Source organism: Artemia franciscana, chromosome 10 (assembly GCF_032884065.1).
Source record: "Artemia franciscana chromosome 10, ASM3288406v1, whole genome shotgun sequence".
Taxonomy (NCBI): Eukaryota; Metazoa; Arthropoda; class Branchiopoda; order Anostraca; family Artemiidae; genus Artemia; species Artemia franciscana.
In genome coordinates, this window is record NC_088872.1 from 38,912,537 (window position 1) to 38,928,827 (window position 16,291).

Genomic DNA, 16,291 nt, shown 5'->3' on the forward strand with positions numbered 1-16,291 from the left:
AAAGAGGAGAGATCAGAATGAAACTGGACGGGAAGAATAAAAACCTGTCTAAGATACGTGACTGACATAACCGGAACCGATCTGCTCTCTTTAGTGGAGTTGGGGGGGGGGGGGTAATTTGGAAAAATGAGGTATTTGTAACTTACGAACGGGTGACCAGATCTTAATGAAATTTGATATTTAGAAGGATCTTGTGCTTTAAAGCTCTAATTTTAAATTCCAACCAGATTCTGTGACATTGGTGGGAGTTGGAGGGGGAAACTGGAATTCTTGGAAAACGAGAAAATTGGGGTGTTTTTATCTTACGAATAGGTGATCGGATCTTAATGAAACTTGATATATATATATATATATATATATATATATATATATATATATATATATATATATATATATATATATATATATATATATATATATATATATATAGAAGGATCTCATGTCTCAGATTCTTCATTTTCGACTCGAATTGGATCCGGGGACATAGGGGGTTGGAGGAGGGAAACAGAAATCTTAGAAAACGTTTAGAGTGGAGATATCGGGATGAAACTTGATGGGAAGAATAAGCACAAGTTCTAGATACGTGATTGACATAATTGGAACGGATCTGTTCTCTTTGGAGGAGCTGGCGGGGTGTTAATTTGGAAAAATTAAAAAAAATGAGGTATTTTTAACTTAAGAACGGGTGACTGGATCTTAATGAAATTTGATATTTAGAAGGAATTCATGTCTCAGAGCTCTTATTTCAAATAAATAATAAGAGTTGGACTGGTAAATCTTGGAAAACGCTGGGAGTGGAGGATTTTGTATGAAGCTTGGTGGATAGGATAAGCAAATTTCCTTGATACGTGATTGACGTAACCGGACTGTATTCGCTCTCTTTGGGGGAGTTGGGAGAAGGGGTTCAGTGATTTGGCGAGTTTGGTGCTTCTGGACGTGCTTGGACGATGAAAATCTGTAGGCGTGTCAGGGAGCTGCACAAATTGACTTGATAAAGTCGTTTTCCCAGATTCGACCATCTGGGGGGGGGGCTAAAGGGAGAGGAAAAATTAAAAAAAATGAGGTATTTATAACTTATGAGTTGGTGATCGGATCTTGATGAATTTTGATATTTAGAAGGGCATCGTGACTCAGAGCTCTTATTTTAAATCCTGACCGGCATTAAGCCTCTGATTTTCCTTTAAATCAATCTATTGATTCTTAGAATTTTGTTAGAGCTCATACCATATGAGCTCTTGCCTCTTTGCTCTTTTTGCCTCGTCACAAGTGCCAGATGAGCTCTTAGCTCTTGTTATTCTTGGATTGCCGCTGAAGACATTCACAGTGTCTAATGATTTCATGTGGCATTCTTGTCCAATGTGTTTCACCCACTCTATGATGATTTAAATAGAACAAGTGATTTTTGGGCAAAATTCACCCCCGTCATCAAAGTCGCGGGAAGATATGAAGTTGCTCTTGTTGATTGTATTCTTAAAAATACATGGGATATCCTGAGAAAATATACTACTTATGAGATTAAAGTTAGAACCTTTGACTTCTCCGACGAGGGTTTGGTGGCAAATTTTGAGTCTAACGGTTACCCTTTCCCCATCATACCCTACTAGGAATACAGCAATGTGCATGAGCTGTGTCGAGTTATTAACGAAAAATTGTGAGTCAAAATTGGGTAGCTTCACATTCCACTATTCAACAGAACAGAGGAGAATTTACATTAACAATCCATTTCAGAATAAAAGAATATTCGTCAATGAGGATTTACGTGTGGTTATCGGTTTTAAAGATCGTAACAGAAGATTTCAGTGGCAAAGATCATGTTATCTATGCAGACTATGCACCCGAATTCTTATCTGACCATTGTATATCTCTTTACGCATTCTTTGTCGAGACGTTGAGAGTCGGTAATACCAATGTTCCCATTCTACTTCTTGAATGAAAAAGTAGTCACTTGCACATTCGCCACTACAATATAAAGCACTCTCAATAAATTCCAGTCCACACTTCGTATTTGGAGCTCTATCAGTTAACATTAAGAAGAGAATTGGAGATCTTCTAGCAATAAAAAAGGTTTGGCTGTGCTTGAATGTCATTTTCGGCCCTATCACTGAGATGGGAAATAAAGAAAATACTTGTTTGTCCTGATATTGATTGCTATTATGCTATTCTTTGACCACGACAATTGGGTCATGGAATGGACTATTACCGGGATCGTTCGTCTATGTCCGCTTACGGTCTCAGAAATTGGTTTGCTAAGTTGTTTCTCTCTGCGTTACCCCTGTGTAAAAATATATTACACGGGTTGGCGCAGATTTTGCGTCCTCTACACTACATGATTTGGGCTCTGGAAAGTATTTTAAAGAAGAGGTTTTACAAAATCTCAGGTCCAGTGTGTGATCCCTCGGCAAGCGATTGAAATAACGACAAAGTAGAAAAGGTTTAAAAAGGTCGAAAAACATCTCATCACTCATCAGTCTCAACTCGGGCCGGAAGCGTACAACATCGCTTTTATCAAAGAAGAAAAAGAAACCAAAAGTAAAAATTGTTAGATCGAAAAAGGATTTCTTTTCCTAGAAATGGCATATTTACCACATAAAGAATCTCATCCTTTGGTCAACTCATCTCTAAATCTTTTCAATGCAGAAAATGTTGATGTGAGTATAAAACATGGTTACTATGAACAATATTATCCGCAACAATCTCTCTCTCTGAAAACATACATTTTCAAATTTATTCCCGTGAAGATTAGATTCTACTTCCATATTAATATATTTACATGTGATTCTTAAAAAAAAATCTATCAGTGAAGACCCAAGTGCAGCCGAAGAGTTATCCTATGAAAATTGTGTATTCCACAATTTGTTTAGACAAATCAGCGTCTACATAAATGGAACGTTGGTGAGCACAAGCAACAATCTTTCAAACTATGCAAGCTATATACAATTTATGCTAATGAATCCAATCTCCTATGAGCTTTTGAGAGGTTTGGCTATTGGAAATGAATATAAAACGGACACCGACATTGGTAATATACTTAGAAAAGCAGCAACTGAAGATTTACACTTGGTGGGGAAAATATATCACGAAATATTTATTATACCTTAATGGTTGCCCCAATGTTAAGATTAATATAAAGCTACAACTTACACCGTCCGATTTATTTTGTGAAACGTAGTTGGCACTGCACCTGATGTAAAATTCTCTCTCACCTCGGCAATACTTCATGTACGAAAACAACAAGTTATGAGTTCTGTTGCTTTGGTAATTGAGAAATTAAGAGCTAGTGGAAATAATATAAAGCTGCTCGTTACTCATACAATCATGAATCAACGACATATTGCTACAGATACACGTACCTACACCGATTCGTCATTTATCAGTGGTGAAATCCCTTTAAAATTTGCTTTGACTTCTATTAAGTGCTAGTGTTCTTGGATCATGGGTAAATTCTCCACATAAATTTGAAATGTCATAAATCGTCTGAACGGGAAGAGTAGGTTTAGAATGTAACTTTGCCGAACCATGACGGAGAGTGTAGCATTAAACTTGCAAAATTAAATTAACACCTATGGGGAAATTACTCCTGATAGCAGGGTTCTATTACATTTGGCACCATGAACCCAAATCAAATAATCAATGTATTCAATTTGGATCCTTACAAGTCCAAATATAAATTCTATTGCATAGCCTCGGATTTCCTTAACCATGTTCGAAACGTTAACAATACTCTTATCATTGTTAATAGTAGCCTATCAACTATAAAGACGGGACATTGGCTGTGCATCTTTGAAATAGCCAAGAATATTGAATTCTTTGATCCTCTTAGCCATCCGTATGCTTTCTACACATTTCACAGTAAATACTTTCTCGAGCAAAGTGAAAATTCTATTATTCGAAATCGGAAGCGAGCACAAGATTTATCAACCAAAAGTTGTGGTTTTCATGCTATATTTTATGTTCTATTATATAATATTATTTATGTACCGCTGTCCTAATTTTGCTGGCTGATGTTTACTGCGAATTATGTGAAATTTATTTACTATTTAATTAAGAAACTGTATGCCAATCAAACTGGCTATAAAACCAAGACTGACTTATCTATAAAACTGATTATGACTTACTTTTTAAAGATTTAAAAAACTGAGAAAGCGATTGAGGAAGAATTGATCCCTCCTGATTTTTAGCCCCTTCATGATTTAATTTTTTTAATTTTCATCGAAAAATACTTTTATTTGTGTTAAAATAATTACAATGTTTACATTTTAGATTTTTCAAAGTAAATTGTGCGTTTCTGTCCTCTCTCTCTATATTGTATTGAATTTTGTTGTTGTTTTAAACTTTATTTTTTTTTTAAATTGATAAATGTGCGCTAATTTTGTAGGATGTTTTATAAGATCCAAACAAACCAGGTTTTCTCATAAGAGCTGTTTCAAAGCAGTTTCCACACCAAATATCAATGTTTAAAAGATACAAGAAGCAGCAGGTCGGTGTTGTAAAGAGCCATAATGCTACTGTGCAATATTTTTTCCCAAACCTTTTCGTACGGATACAAGTGGTAGTAGAAAATTTAGAAGGGACTCATTGGATTGAAAATTAAAAGTACTAGGACCCTCTTGAGAAAAAAATGATCAGAGGGCAATCAGGACCCCGTCCACGCCCTTTTTAACTGCTGCCCAGCAAAATTGGATTAAAATATCGAGATAGTCATTTTGTTCAAAATAGTCTGAAGATAGAAAAAAACTGCCTCTGGGGATGCTGAGACACTCACATCCCCTGAAGTAAGGGTTGCAAGCTTCCCATTGTTTAATTATAGGGTATTTTAGTGGTAAAGGGAGGACCTGTTTGATCTTGGTTGCTATAAGAAAGAAAACTTTGAGTACACGATACTCTAGTACATGCAAATGAGTCTCCAGTAACCCTTCACAAAGTTGTTCTAGTTAGAATTTTCTAAGGATTAAAAATCCTTGACAACGAAAGTGCCTGCATGAAAAAGAGTACAGTCAAAGACTGGCTATAATTTCTGGAAGGCAATTTGACTTAAGATAATACTAAATTTAAAAAAAACCAACTTTTTCCACAAAATATATTTTTTCAAAGATAGGTAAAGAGCTCCATTAAACCAAAATGACCAGAAATAAAGTCAAATAATCTTCCCAGAGCTACCACAAATCACCCTCATTAAAAAAAATGAAACCAAAACGAATTGAAATTACAATAATACCTTGTCAAAACCAAAATGAGTAAAAATTAACATTAGTGGGCTGACAACCACCATACCTTCTCAAGACCGGAACATAATTTGCACATTACTGGAAAAAAAAACATTTAAATTGTTTTTTTTCAGTTGACCCAATGATTAATTTGTCGCTGCCTTAAATAACCTTCATTTCCATTATATATTAGCCCTAGCCACTTTGTTGTGTCAATATTAATTTTCATACTATTCTCATGCCCCGCACTCTTAATAAAAACATTTTTATTTCGGACACTCAAACTATCTACATTAATTACGTCTTAGAGAGCTTTGATTTCCTAACTTTATTCACTTTTTTGAATAAGATGTAATGCTTTGCTTGTATTATATGTACATTCATAAAAGATTCACAGCTCATCTCAACCTCTTATAAAAAAAAAGAAAACAAAATAAGAATAACTGGGACAAACGCAAGTGTATGCAAGTTTTTGCATGTTCTTGCTATTAATCTGCTGTCATGATTTAATTTTTCAACACAAGACGTCTATTTTGCTACCTTTCAATAGCTGATGCTCAGTTTCATCCATTTGCCACATAACATTTATAGATTTTGCTTTATTTTTTCTTTTAGATGAAAAAAAAAGATACGGCATTAGACTTTACAGTCCCTACCGGCGGTGCTGATCTCCGTTTCTTGGCCCTTCAGCAAGGAAGTGCAATGGGGGGTTGGGGGCCAACCATCCTGTGCTTTTGCACACCCTTCCTGTTTACCTTCCCCAGATTTATCCAGGTACCCATTTAGAGCTGGGTCGACTCTGGCTAAGCTTACAGAGTCACGCCACTGAACCCCGTCCCAAACTGAACAATTGGGTACACTGGGATTCGAATCCGCGTCCTTTCAGACAAAGGATCCCAAATCCAGCTAACCAACCGACTCGGCTAGGACGAGTCAGAAGAGTCAGGACGAGCCTAGTTTAGATGAAAACTTTGAAAAAATCATCGTAAAAAACGAGTTCTTTCTTAGCAAATTCAGATCATATTCTAAGAAAAGATATTAACAATATGGTAATTCAGGCTCAGTGAGTGGGAAGATCGGAAAAGTTCTTTATCGTATGGTGCAAGTTACAATTGGGAGCTTGTCGTTAAGATGCATGTTTCAGGTGTATTATAAGCACTCAGCATATTTTTATCACAATTTTCATGTAAATTGATTTGCTCCTTTTTTTGAAGATTGCAATACCATCTACCAGTCAACTGCTATGTGTAAGCTGGGACAAAGAAAATGGATTCATCGGATGTAGTGGTGAAAATGGCCTTCTAAAGGTATTTCGTCTCGAAGGTTTGTTTATTCTTAATGAACCTTTCTACCGGTTAGATCTGTGGTGCAATACCAAATGGGTGCAAGTCCACTTGTGCAGATTCTCTACTGTGGAACAGCCAATAAATTGTCTTCAGAATTCCGTGTTGCAAGTTGCATTTTATTTTGCCTGACTTTAAAACAAAACCCAATAAACCGTCAACTAATAATCTGTGATTCTGAAAAATGATACTACACCCTTTTGATATAACAAATAGGAAAAGACAGATTACTGTTCTACACTTTCTTGTCAAAATGCGGGCTTTGATTCAATTGGGTTTTTTGAAGTCAATTATGTTAGTTTTCAGGCGTATAAAGTGATGAGTGACTCGGCTCAATAATATTGTAAACTATAAAATTGAATTTTGCAAACAATTAACAAACAAAAGTTGGCTTTTTATGCTAATTTTGAAGTCTTAGAATATTTGCCTTATTTTCAGAAAAGGATTGAAACACCACCAAAAACTTAAGCAATTCTTTCGAAAATCACACCATAAACATTCAATGCATCTGAAAACGCTGCTGTATGAATTTCAAGCTCCTCTCTTCAAAAATATGGAATTTTATAATTTTTGTCAGAAGAAAGATAGCGAATGATTGTTTATTATTATCTTTTTTTCTTTCCCAGGGTGACAGTCCTTAGCCAATGATCCTAGAAGATTAAGAGAATAATCATTCGAACGGGAATCAAAATTCTAGTGCCCTTTTCAAGTGCCCAAAAAGATTCAAGGACCATTAGCTCTCCTTACACATCCCTCCTCCTATTGACATTTGACTAAAGTTTGGCGATAGCCATTCAATTTAGCACAGTTAAAAGTTTCAATAACTATGTCTTTGGGTTTGAAATAGCCCATAACAGCCCCATTGGAAAGGCTATAAGATATATAATTTGCCCACTGTTATATATAGTGTTTGTTAATGAGAAATCTACGGAGATTTTTGATGGGATTGTCTGGGGAAGGGGAGGGACCACGGAAAGTGATTTGTTTGGGAGAAAGTTTTTCGGGGGGATTTCCAGGTATATTTTACATGGGGAAGGGAGACTTACTGGCCTGATTTGTAAACGTCAGGTATTAAATTAAACAAATCACGATTTTTCAACAGAAAGTAAGGAGCAAGATAAAAAATTCAAAGGAACAGAAATTATTCCGCATATGTGGGGAGCTGTCCCTTTCTCGTCCCTCGTTCTTTACGTTAGAGTGTGACTTGGTGTTACAATTCTTTAAGAATTGCTGCTCAAACACAGAAGAAGTTGAATTTGAATGAGAATTATTTCTAAAGAAGATAAGACTTTAGGGTAAATTTTTTATATTTCTCCTTGCTTTCAGCTCGAGAAACTTTTTTTGTAAAATATGCTTACAAGGGAAGTCGAATAGCCTCCTAGACTTGACATTTTTTTTCCTGGATACATTTGCAAGCAAGTAAAAGGGACAAGACTTTTAGAGTCACTACATTTTTGCAGGAATATTTCTTTTTCTTTGTGGTATACAGCCATGGAACTTAAATAACATATTGCTTTTGGTCTGCTTTATTTTCGGCGATGTCTATTCGATGCCTGGCTTTTCCTAAAATCTTATAAAGCGAGAGAGGGAACTTTGAAGAACAAAGTGACTATCAACAAGCAGACAAGCACACCAATCAAATATTTATTACCAGTTGATAACAATAAAGACGTATTATAATTTTAGATTTCATCTTTGAATCTGAAAAAACTATTTGAATATATAAGGGCTATAAAAGAAGCTTTTGTAAAGTTGAATCCCCATCTTTGAAACACTCAGTGATTTAAAAACTGAAATAATCGTACATGTCGCACTGAATATTTCTTTGTTTACCTGATTATTTACCATTTTTTCATTCTTGTCAGTTTATTATTTCAGCTATAGTGCATTTTTAAGCGATAAATCACAATCTGATGTTTTCATTTTTAAATCAGAGGTTGATTTCTTCATTTTTAAGAGAATGAATTTTAATTGATAAGAAAATCCATAGGAAAAAGTAATTTAAATTTTTTTTTTGCCTTTAGGGGAAATACAATTAATTTTTAAAGGGGGTGGGTTCCCAACAGTAGGTTTGCAAATTAGTCCACTATAGTAATTTCGAGATGGCAATCGAATTTATTCATAAATATTAAGTGATATCTCTCTTAGAAAGGTCACAAACAAAGTTGAATTAAGTCCAAATGTTTGTTATGTTCCAATAGTATTAATCATATCTCATTTCTTTTATGCTTCTATTGTTGATACACATCAAATACAGTTCGAAGAGTAATATGTACCTCATAAAGTGTAACCCATGCTACTATGGTCTTTTGGGTAATCAAGTGTATGGTGTAATTAGTGCACACTAAGTGTTTTTTTTTTAAATTAAAAACCTTTTTATTTAGACATTCTGAAATTTGAGAGGGAAAATTGTGGCCAATTTGCCTATCAAATAGACATTCAACGATTAACGCTCATATGGACTAGCTTGGATTTGATATAAAGAATTTTTATCCTCGCTTGTTTTACGTTTTCTTCTATAGCCTCTCCTTGCATTCCAAATGATCGTGTTTTCAATAAACTTTCTCATGTGTCCCAGTGGCACACTATGAATCCTCATTTCGATTAATAGCTTTGTTTCATTTTTATTTAAACCATAATTAAAACATAAAACTTCACCCAAATCTCCTTCGACCAATAATAAAGACCTAGAGAAGCCGAACAAACGCTGAGCCTACTATACCTGTATTTTCCGATCCTGTAGCATCCTTTTAACTTACTTGGCCCCTCATATTTTCAAGCCATTAACCATATTTAAAATGTTGTCAGTAAAGAGAAAATTATATTTCTGGTCTCTTTTGTTTAATCTCTTTTGTTTAAACTCTTTACTTTTCTTTGAAAAACTTATTTTATGGAAAAAAATTTTCATGTGTAAAAAATAAGCAAATTAAGTAACTTACAGCCTTTGCCACAAGGGTTTGCGGGGGGGGGGGGGGGGGGTTGACATCTCCAGAGACAGAAATATTGGAACTTCCAACTATGCTAAACATATATCTATCTAAAATTTTATAGAATAGAATAGGTTTTATTTGCACAATCTCTCGTAGTCATAAAACTAAATGGCGCTTGTGCTTACAAAAAAGAAAAAAGGATTAAATCGAACGACAAAAAAAAAAAAAAAAAAATCAGAAGACAAATAGTTTAAAATCAACAATTGTTATACTTTGATACAAAGAAAGGGATGAATGAGTTGGAAAAACGATTTGTGCGTGAAGGAGGTGCTGCTAATCTGTCAAATTTCTTCAACCTAGTACTTCGATGTTTCACTAAAACTGGTGGTAGTATCGATCTGTATTTATCACTTCTGAGAAGATATTGGCCAAATTCAAGGATCAAACTGAGACGACGCTCTTGAAGAGAGGGAATTTGTAAAGTGGATAATGCTAACTTATATTCGGTAAAAGCATCGCACAATATTACTTTGACTGCTCTTTTTTGTATTGACTCAAGCTGGTCACTTAGGTAAATAGTGTTATTGACTTGTGGGCCCCATACGGGACATGCATACTCTAAACTTGGTTGAATGTAAGTAAGATAGGCTATCCTTAGTTGTGTCACTGAAAAACCAAATCGACGCATTAGTATAAGTGTCCGCATCGCACTATTTGCCTTTTTGATAATTGTATCGACATGGAGGCTGAAAGAGCAGTCGATGCTAAACTTGACACCAAGCACTACTGCCGAAGATTCACTAGGATAAGGAGGAGGAGGGCACACAAAGTCTCTCTTCAGGGGATTAAAGCGAAGGATTTTAGTCTTTCCTTCGTTGATTTGAAGGCTGTTCGCAGTACATTCATCTTTGAAGTTGTTGATTATTTCGTACAGAATTGGGGGACAGCCTCAGACTTCTCAACAATGTACTTCAGTAGGACTGACAAGTCGTCTACATACTTAAATCTTTCTTCATAGCCGGAAAGGAATAAATTTATCACTGCAAAAACAGTAGACTAGCGAGCTTAGTACCTTGTGGGGCTCCGCATGTAAGCTTGACCCATTCGGAGTTGGTATCTCCTGGGAAAAGACTGTAAACGCACTGATAGCGGGCTTGTAAAAAATTGATCACTAAAAGGAGAATATATTTTTGCGCACCCATGGTGCGTAGATTTGTGATAGCAACGGAATGGCGAATAAGATCAAAAGCCTTTCGGTAGTCTACGAGGAGAAGGTCGACTATAGCACTTCCTCGGTCGAGCCACTCGACAATGAGATGGTACATCCGTACTTAATAAACAGTTGTGCTGCTGCCTCTTAAGCATCCATACTGATGCGGGTCTAGATGTGCAGAGACCTGTGACATAAGTTTGCGGTAAATAAACGTTTCTGCAACTTTAGAAAGGTTCGGAGTTATTGATATAGGCCGGAGTTGCTCACAAGATTTTGGACACCTTACTTTTGGAATAACGCGGACATGTGCTCTTTTCCAAACACTAGGGAATACTTGCTGAAGGAAACATTGGTTGATTATAGAAGAGAGTGGCTTAGCAAGAAAAATGGCGAATTCACGTAACAGCTTTACTGGAAGCTCACCTGGGTAGGACGCACAGTTCGCTTTCAGTCTTAGGAGTTCCTTATAAACAGTGAATTCAAAGACCTCACATTCTCGAGGAACAAAGTGGTGTTGTAGGGGGAAAATCAAATGTACTCCTTCCGAAGTTTCTATGACAACTTCATTTGTGTGAAGTTCTTTGGTAAAAAAAAGAAATAATAATACATTGTGCCAACTTCGCTATTTACTTAGGTAGCGCTATTGTGCTGCCTGTGATTTCCAGTTTTTGAATATTCCTTTTCGATCTTTTTTTTTTTACTCAGAAATCTGAATTTGGATAATCAGGGCTGTGGTAGTTCATTCTACCCAATGAATTTTACCTCTTATTTTTACCTGTATTTGTCTGAAATCCAAATTCGGTTCTAATCCTCTTTCCCTTTCTTTCCTAAAGCCTACTTTTTTTTGTGAGCGATTACCTTAAAAAATTATTACTATGATAGGATGAATGATCAAACAGTTCGTGGTAACGAACTGTTGTAAGGAGCGACCCGGCTTAATGGTAACCAAAACTCTGAAAAACGGAATTTTGATACCAATAGTTACATCAAAATGCTGATTTTAAATATATAAGTTTCAACAAGTTTAGTCCTACCCATCAAAAGTTACGAACCTGAGAAGATTTGCCCTATTTTAAAAAATAGGGAGAAATACCCCCTAAAAGTCATAGAATCTTAACAAAAATCACACCATCAGATTCAGCGTATCAGAGAACCCTACTGTACAAGATGCGTGTTTATTTGTCTGTTTGTTTTTTTCCTAGGGGTGAATTTATCGACCCGGTTGTCCTAAAATTTTGTGAGAGGGCTCATTCGAACGGAAAGTGAGAAAAAAAATTGGAGGGCACGAAAAATTTTATTCTAAAGTTTTTACTGTTTTAAAAAGTAGAGTTGAGAGAAAGAGTCAAATTTTAGAGTAAAAAGCGGGGCGTTGAAGAGGGAACAGCCCCTTTCATATACGGGGTAATTTCTGCTCGTTTTAAATTTAATGTCGCTCCTTACTTTCAGTTAAAAAAAATACTGTTTTTTTTTTAATTTACCTTATAACGCGGCTCTCATCTTTGGGCCTTATATGCATCAATTTCGGTATATTTTCAAGCCGCATATGTCGATGTCCCTCCAAAAAAAAGAACTCAAAAATTTTAAAAACAAAAAAAATTGTCACCAAAATACTATGTGTTTTTCTTTTTTATCGACCTTTAATCAAGTTTGCTATCAAAAGTGCTTTTGCTTTGTTTATTCGTCATCGATTATATACGATCATTGCAAGACTACGTCAAAACCTTACATTATCATCCATACTCGATTTGTAACCATTTGTACAGGAAATTATTAGCTTAGAATATATCAGAAGTGAATAAAAAATAGATGAATCACCATAGTTGTATTGGGTACAAAAAAGTATAACTTACAAGTCATGACACGAATCATACTTACAAGTCACTCGTTGTGATAAAGAAGAAATTCCTAAAAAATTTGTAAATATTCGTCAACTCGCACACCCCTTGAATAGTTTGTGCTATGCTGTGAAATACCACATGACTATCAATATTAATTTGCACATAATACTCAAATCGTTCATGTTGTATGGGTCACTGCATGACAGTATAGCCTTCAAAGCTTGGAGGTACCACAGATAACTTTTCAATAATTTTAAACGGATTGGCAATGTGAGATTATTGTTCAGATGTACTACAAGAATAGTTACAGATTTTGAAGATGGCTCTCTCCATGCAAATACATTTGGACGTTTAAAAAAGTGAAGATTATGGAAGTCACAAAAAAATCAAATCAAAGGCGATAAAAAGTTCATAAAATATTTTAATATACAAGTTGAAATACTGAAATTCAAAATAAAAACATCAATTTTATTAGTTGGTAGTCTTCTTACCCCTGTCCGACCATCTTCCCCAAAATGATTATTCCTGCAAAAAGTTTTAAAGCAGCCGGCCTATTCCTTCTGTCATTTTGCATCTATGAGAATGCTACATGCATCCTTTGGATTTTGTCACAACGGTAAAAGCAAACATTTTACAATTTCTTACCCTTATACTTCAGGAAAAGAAGATGGACGAAATAGTAGTCTTACGTCAAATCAAGCCCTGGATGGCCACAATGGGAGTGTTCTAGTTGTTAAATGGAATGAATTACACCAAAGACTCACAAGCAGCGATCAACATGGATTGATCATTGTTTGGACGCTGCACAAGGTAAGGTGTTCAAATCAATTATCACAAAAGCTCACATTCCATTTTAACTGTCAAAAAGTATTTTTATTTGTAATTTGGTTTTTTAAGTTGATATTTTAATATGAATTTACATTATTTGAATTTTCAGATTTGAACTTTACATTCGAACTTGAATTTTTAAGTTTTTGAAAGAGTAATCTGAGATCTGAGATTTTAGTTTTTCACTTTGAGATTATTTGGATTTTTTTTTTTGACAACTTAATTTTATAATTTGAGATTTTGATAAACTTTTACTATTTTTTATCTCGATAAAATTTCAGTTAGTTGTCAAAGCTTCCAGTTGTCAAATAGATCATTCAACGTAAATGACTTACAGTTACGATCAATAAGGATTGATTATTATTTGGACGCTGCACATCTTGTGGTGTCCAAATTAATTATGAAAATGGCCCGCAATTTATTTTAAAATACCACAGCAAACTTTTATTTTTTTATCTCGATAAAATTTGAGTTAGTTGTGAAAGCTCCCGGTTGTCAAATTGATCATTCGACGTAAATGTCTTAAAGTTGCAATCAATATGGATTGATTATTGGTTGAACGCTGCACATCTTGTGGTACCAAATTAATTGTGAAAATGCCTCGCATTTCATCTTAAAATGCCAAAGAATGTTTTTCTTTGCAATTTGGTTTTTGTCAATTGACGTTTTAATATGAAATCACATTATCGGAGCTAACAGATTTGAAATTGACATTTTGAACTATATAAAGTCTTTACATTTTTAATATTCAATTTTTTGAATTTAAAGCATGAATTATCAGGTCGGATTTTTGAATGAGCAATCTATAATCTGAATTTTAAGTTGATCGGTTTTAAATTGTTTTATTTGAAATTTGTGTGTCTTTTTTTGTGAATTTAATGTTATAATTTCAGTATTCGAAGAATTTTTACTTTTTTGGATTTTGATAAAATTTGGGCTTCTTATTAAAAATATTGAATAAGCTTTCAAATTCATGACTAAGGCCTTCGGAATGGATTCTAATTGTCAGATTATTTTGTTCTCAAATCCATTTTTGTAATGTTATCTCCAAATTCTTTTTACTTTTGTTCTATAAAATTTTATAGAACCAAGGTTTGCATGAAAAGTAAAGAGAAAATTAAAGATTTAAAGAGAGCATAAATTATCTTAAATAAGATTTCAAAGCTAAAACGAGCAGAAATTACAATAAAGAAGAAGGAAATCCCAGTAAGATGTGCTACAATGTATCATGGTGTTGTATCACACATGGATCACATGTTGGATCACCCACAATATCACACATGGTGTTGAACAATGAATCCTAACCGAAAACAGCCAAAAATTACCGCAAATAGGCGATGTCTAGTTTGGCGGGTCAATGCTAGTTTGCCATTTAAACTGACTTAAAACCATCAGATCACTGAAAAGTTTTGTGGAGCCTGTTGTTTTCTCTAGACTTTTGAAAGGAAGGAATTGAAAATAAAAAAAAGGTATGAAAATGGGAGCCTTTTTAAAACATGTGAAACTAAATTAATTTTTAGATGTATTTCAATTCAAGAAATGCTTACCACGAGTACATACGTGTCGGATTGTCTCTCCTTATATTCCTAATAGGCTAGAAAATCAAGGATCATTAACATTTGACTTTCTTTGCGCTGGTTGGTTTTAAATTCTCACATACGTGTTTTGGCGAACATTAATCTTTTTTTATGAAATGAGCACTTAATGTGTTGTGACTCTGGACTTGAAAAATGTCTGCGCTCTGTAATAACTAAAAATTTCCTACCGTAGATGTACTCTCTGAAGTAACCCATGACGTAAATAAGATTTGACAGTTTGAAAAATTAGAACATGGAAAAATTTCCTTTCCTGTTATAGAATATATATGCCTTTCCTATGTTTAATACATAAAATCAGCTTAAAAAATTAATAAAGAAATGGAGCATTAATCAGGAACTTCTTGAACTTTTCAAAGGATTTTTGACGTCAATGAGTATAGCAAAAACGAACCTTCTTGTCAGTGAGACTTGTCTGAGAACTGGTAATTCTACTAAAACCTAGGAAGGTACGCCAGTAAAAGCCATCTCATCCAAGAAAACTTTTAACTCCTTTCATATTTGTAAGGACTGGGAAAATGTCAATTGGTTTATCTCAATAGTTTTTCGCCAGTTCTTACTTGTCGTCAACCAAAATGTTTTTTTTTGCAACATGTGTAAGTGGCTTAATTTCTGAAAATAATAAGGTTCTTTTTCTATGGGCATGTGATACTACAATACTAATTGAACATATCGCCATCTTTGCGATGAAAAACAATAAGATTCACAAGAAATCTGGCTTGTGGTGTTACCTGGTATTAATTCTATTAAGATTTCGAGACCAATTTTAAGGCTGTGTTAATTGTGAGTGTCCAATAATATGTCATAAAACTGAAGCCCTCAGTTTTTTTAACTGTTTGATCCAGGGTTCTTTTAATTTTTTTGGGAATGTGATGGGATGCCAACCCTTCCTCAAACCTGGCTGTCTACACTGACATCTAATTTTTGCATAACCGTCATTTGAGAATGATAAACATTCCTGAAAACTTGCACCCTTTAAAGCATTCTTTGTCTAGTATGTCAGCAAAGGTTTTTAGGTCAATAATAAGATCTCAGAGGCAATTCTTCGCAAAAATATGGTTTTAGGGGACTCCTAGCCACGCCGATATTACAAATGGCAAAAATTTGAAATTTAATGATTCGTCTTTTGTTGCCCTTAAACAGGGCTTAAAAAGAGCTTCGAATATCCCTTTGAAAAAGCTCTTTCCCAATATCCCACGACCTCTGGGTCAATACAATCATCTCTGAGAATAAACGGCAAAAGATCAACCTTCATTCAACCGAAACGCAAAATTTCGTGTTTTCACATGTAGAAACTTGAAACTCCGATTAAAGTCTCCCTCGTCTTTGTAAAAAAAAAA

The 16,291-nt window shown here is 34.7% G+C and overlaps 1 protein-coding gene across 2 annotated transcripts in view; it reads left to right on the forward strand.

The window, feature by feature from the left end:
* LOC136032173 (WD repeat-containing protein 35-like) overlaps window positions 1-16,291 on the forward strand; it is a 130,101-nt gene that overhangs the window by 15,571 nt on the left and 98,239 nt on the right. The window contains exons 2-3 of one of the 2 annotated variants that reach the window (XM_065712361.1): window positions 6,419-6,527; window positions 13,187-13,338. In XM_065712361.1, coding sequence (XP_065568433.1) covers window positions 6,419-6,527; window positions 13,187-13,338 — 261 coding nt within the window. Of the gene's footprint in view, window positions 1-6,415; window positions 6,528-13,186; window positions 13,339-16,291 lie in introns of those variants that run through there. The other variant, XM_065712362.1, reaches the window with a different exon arrangement.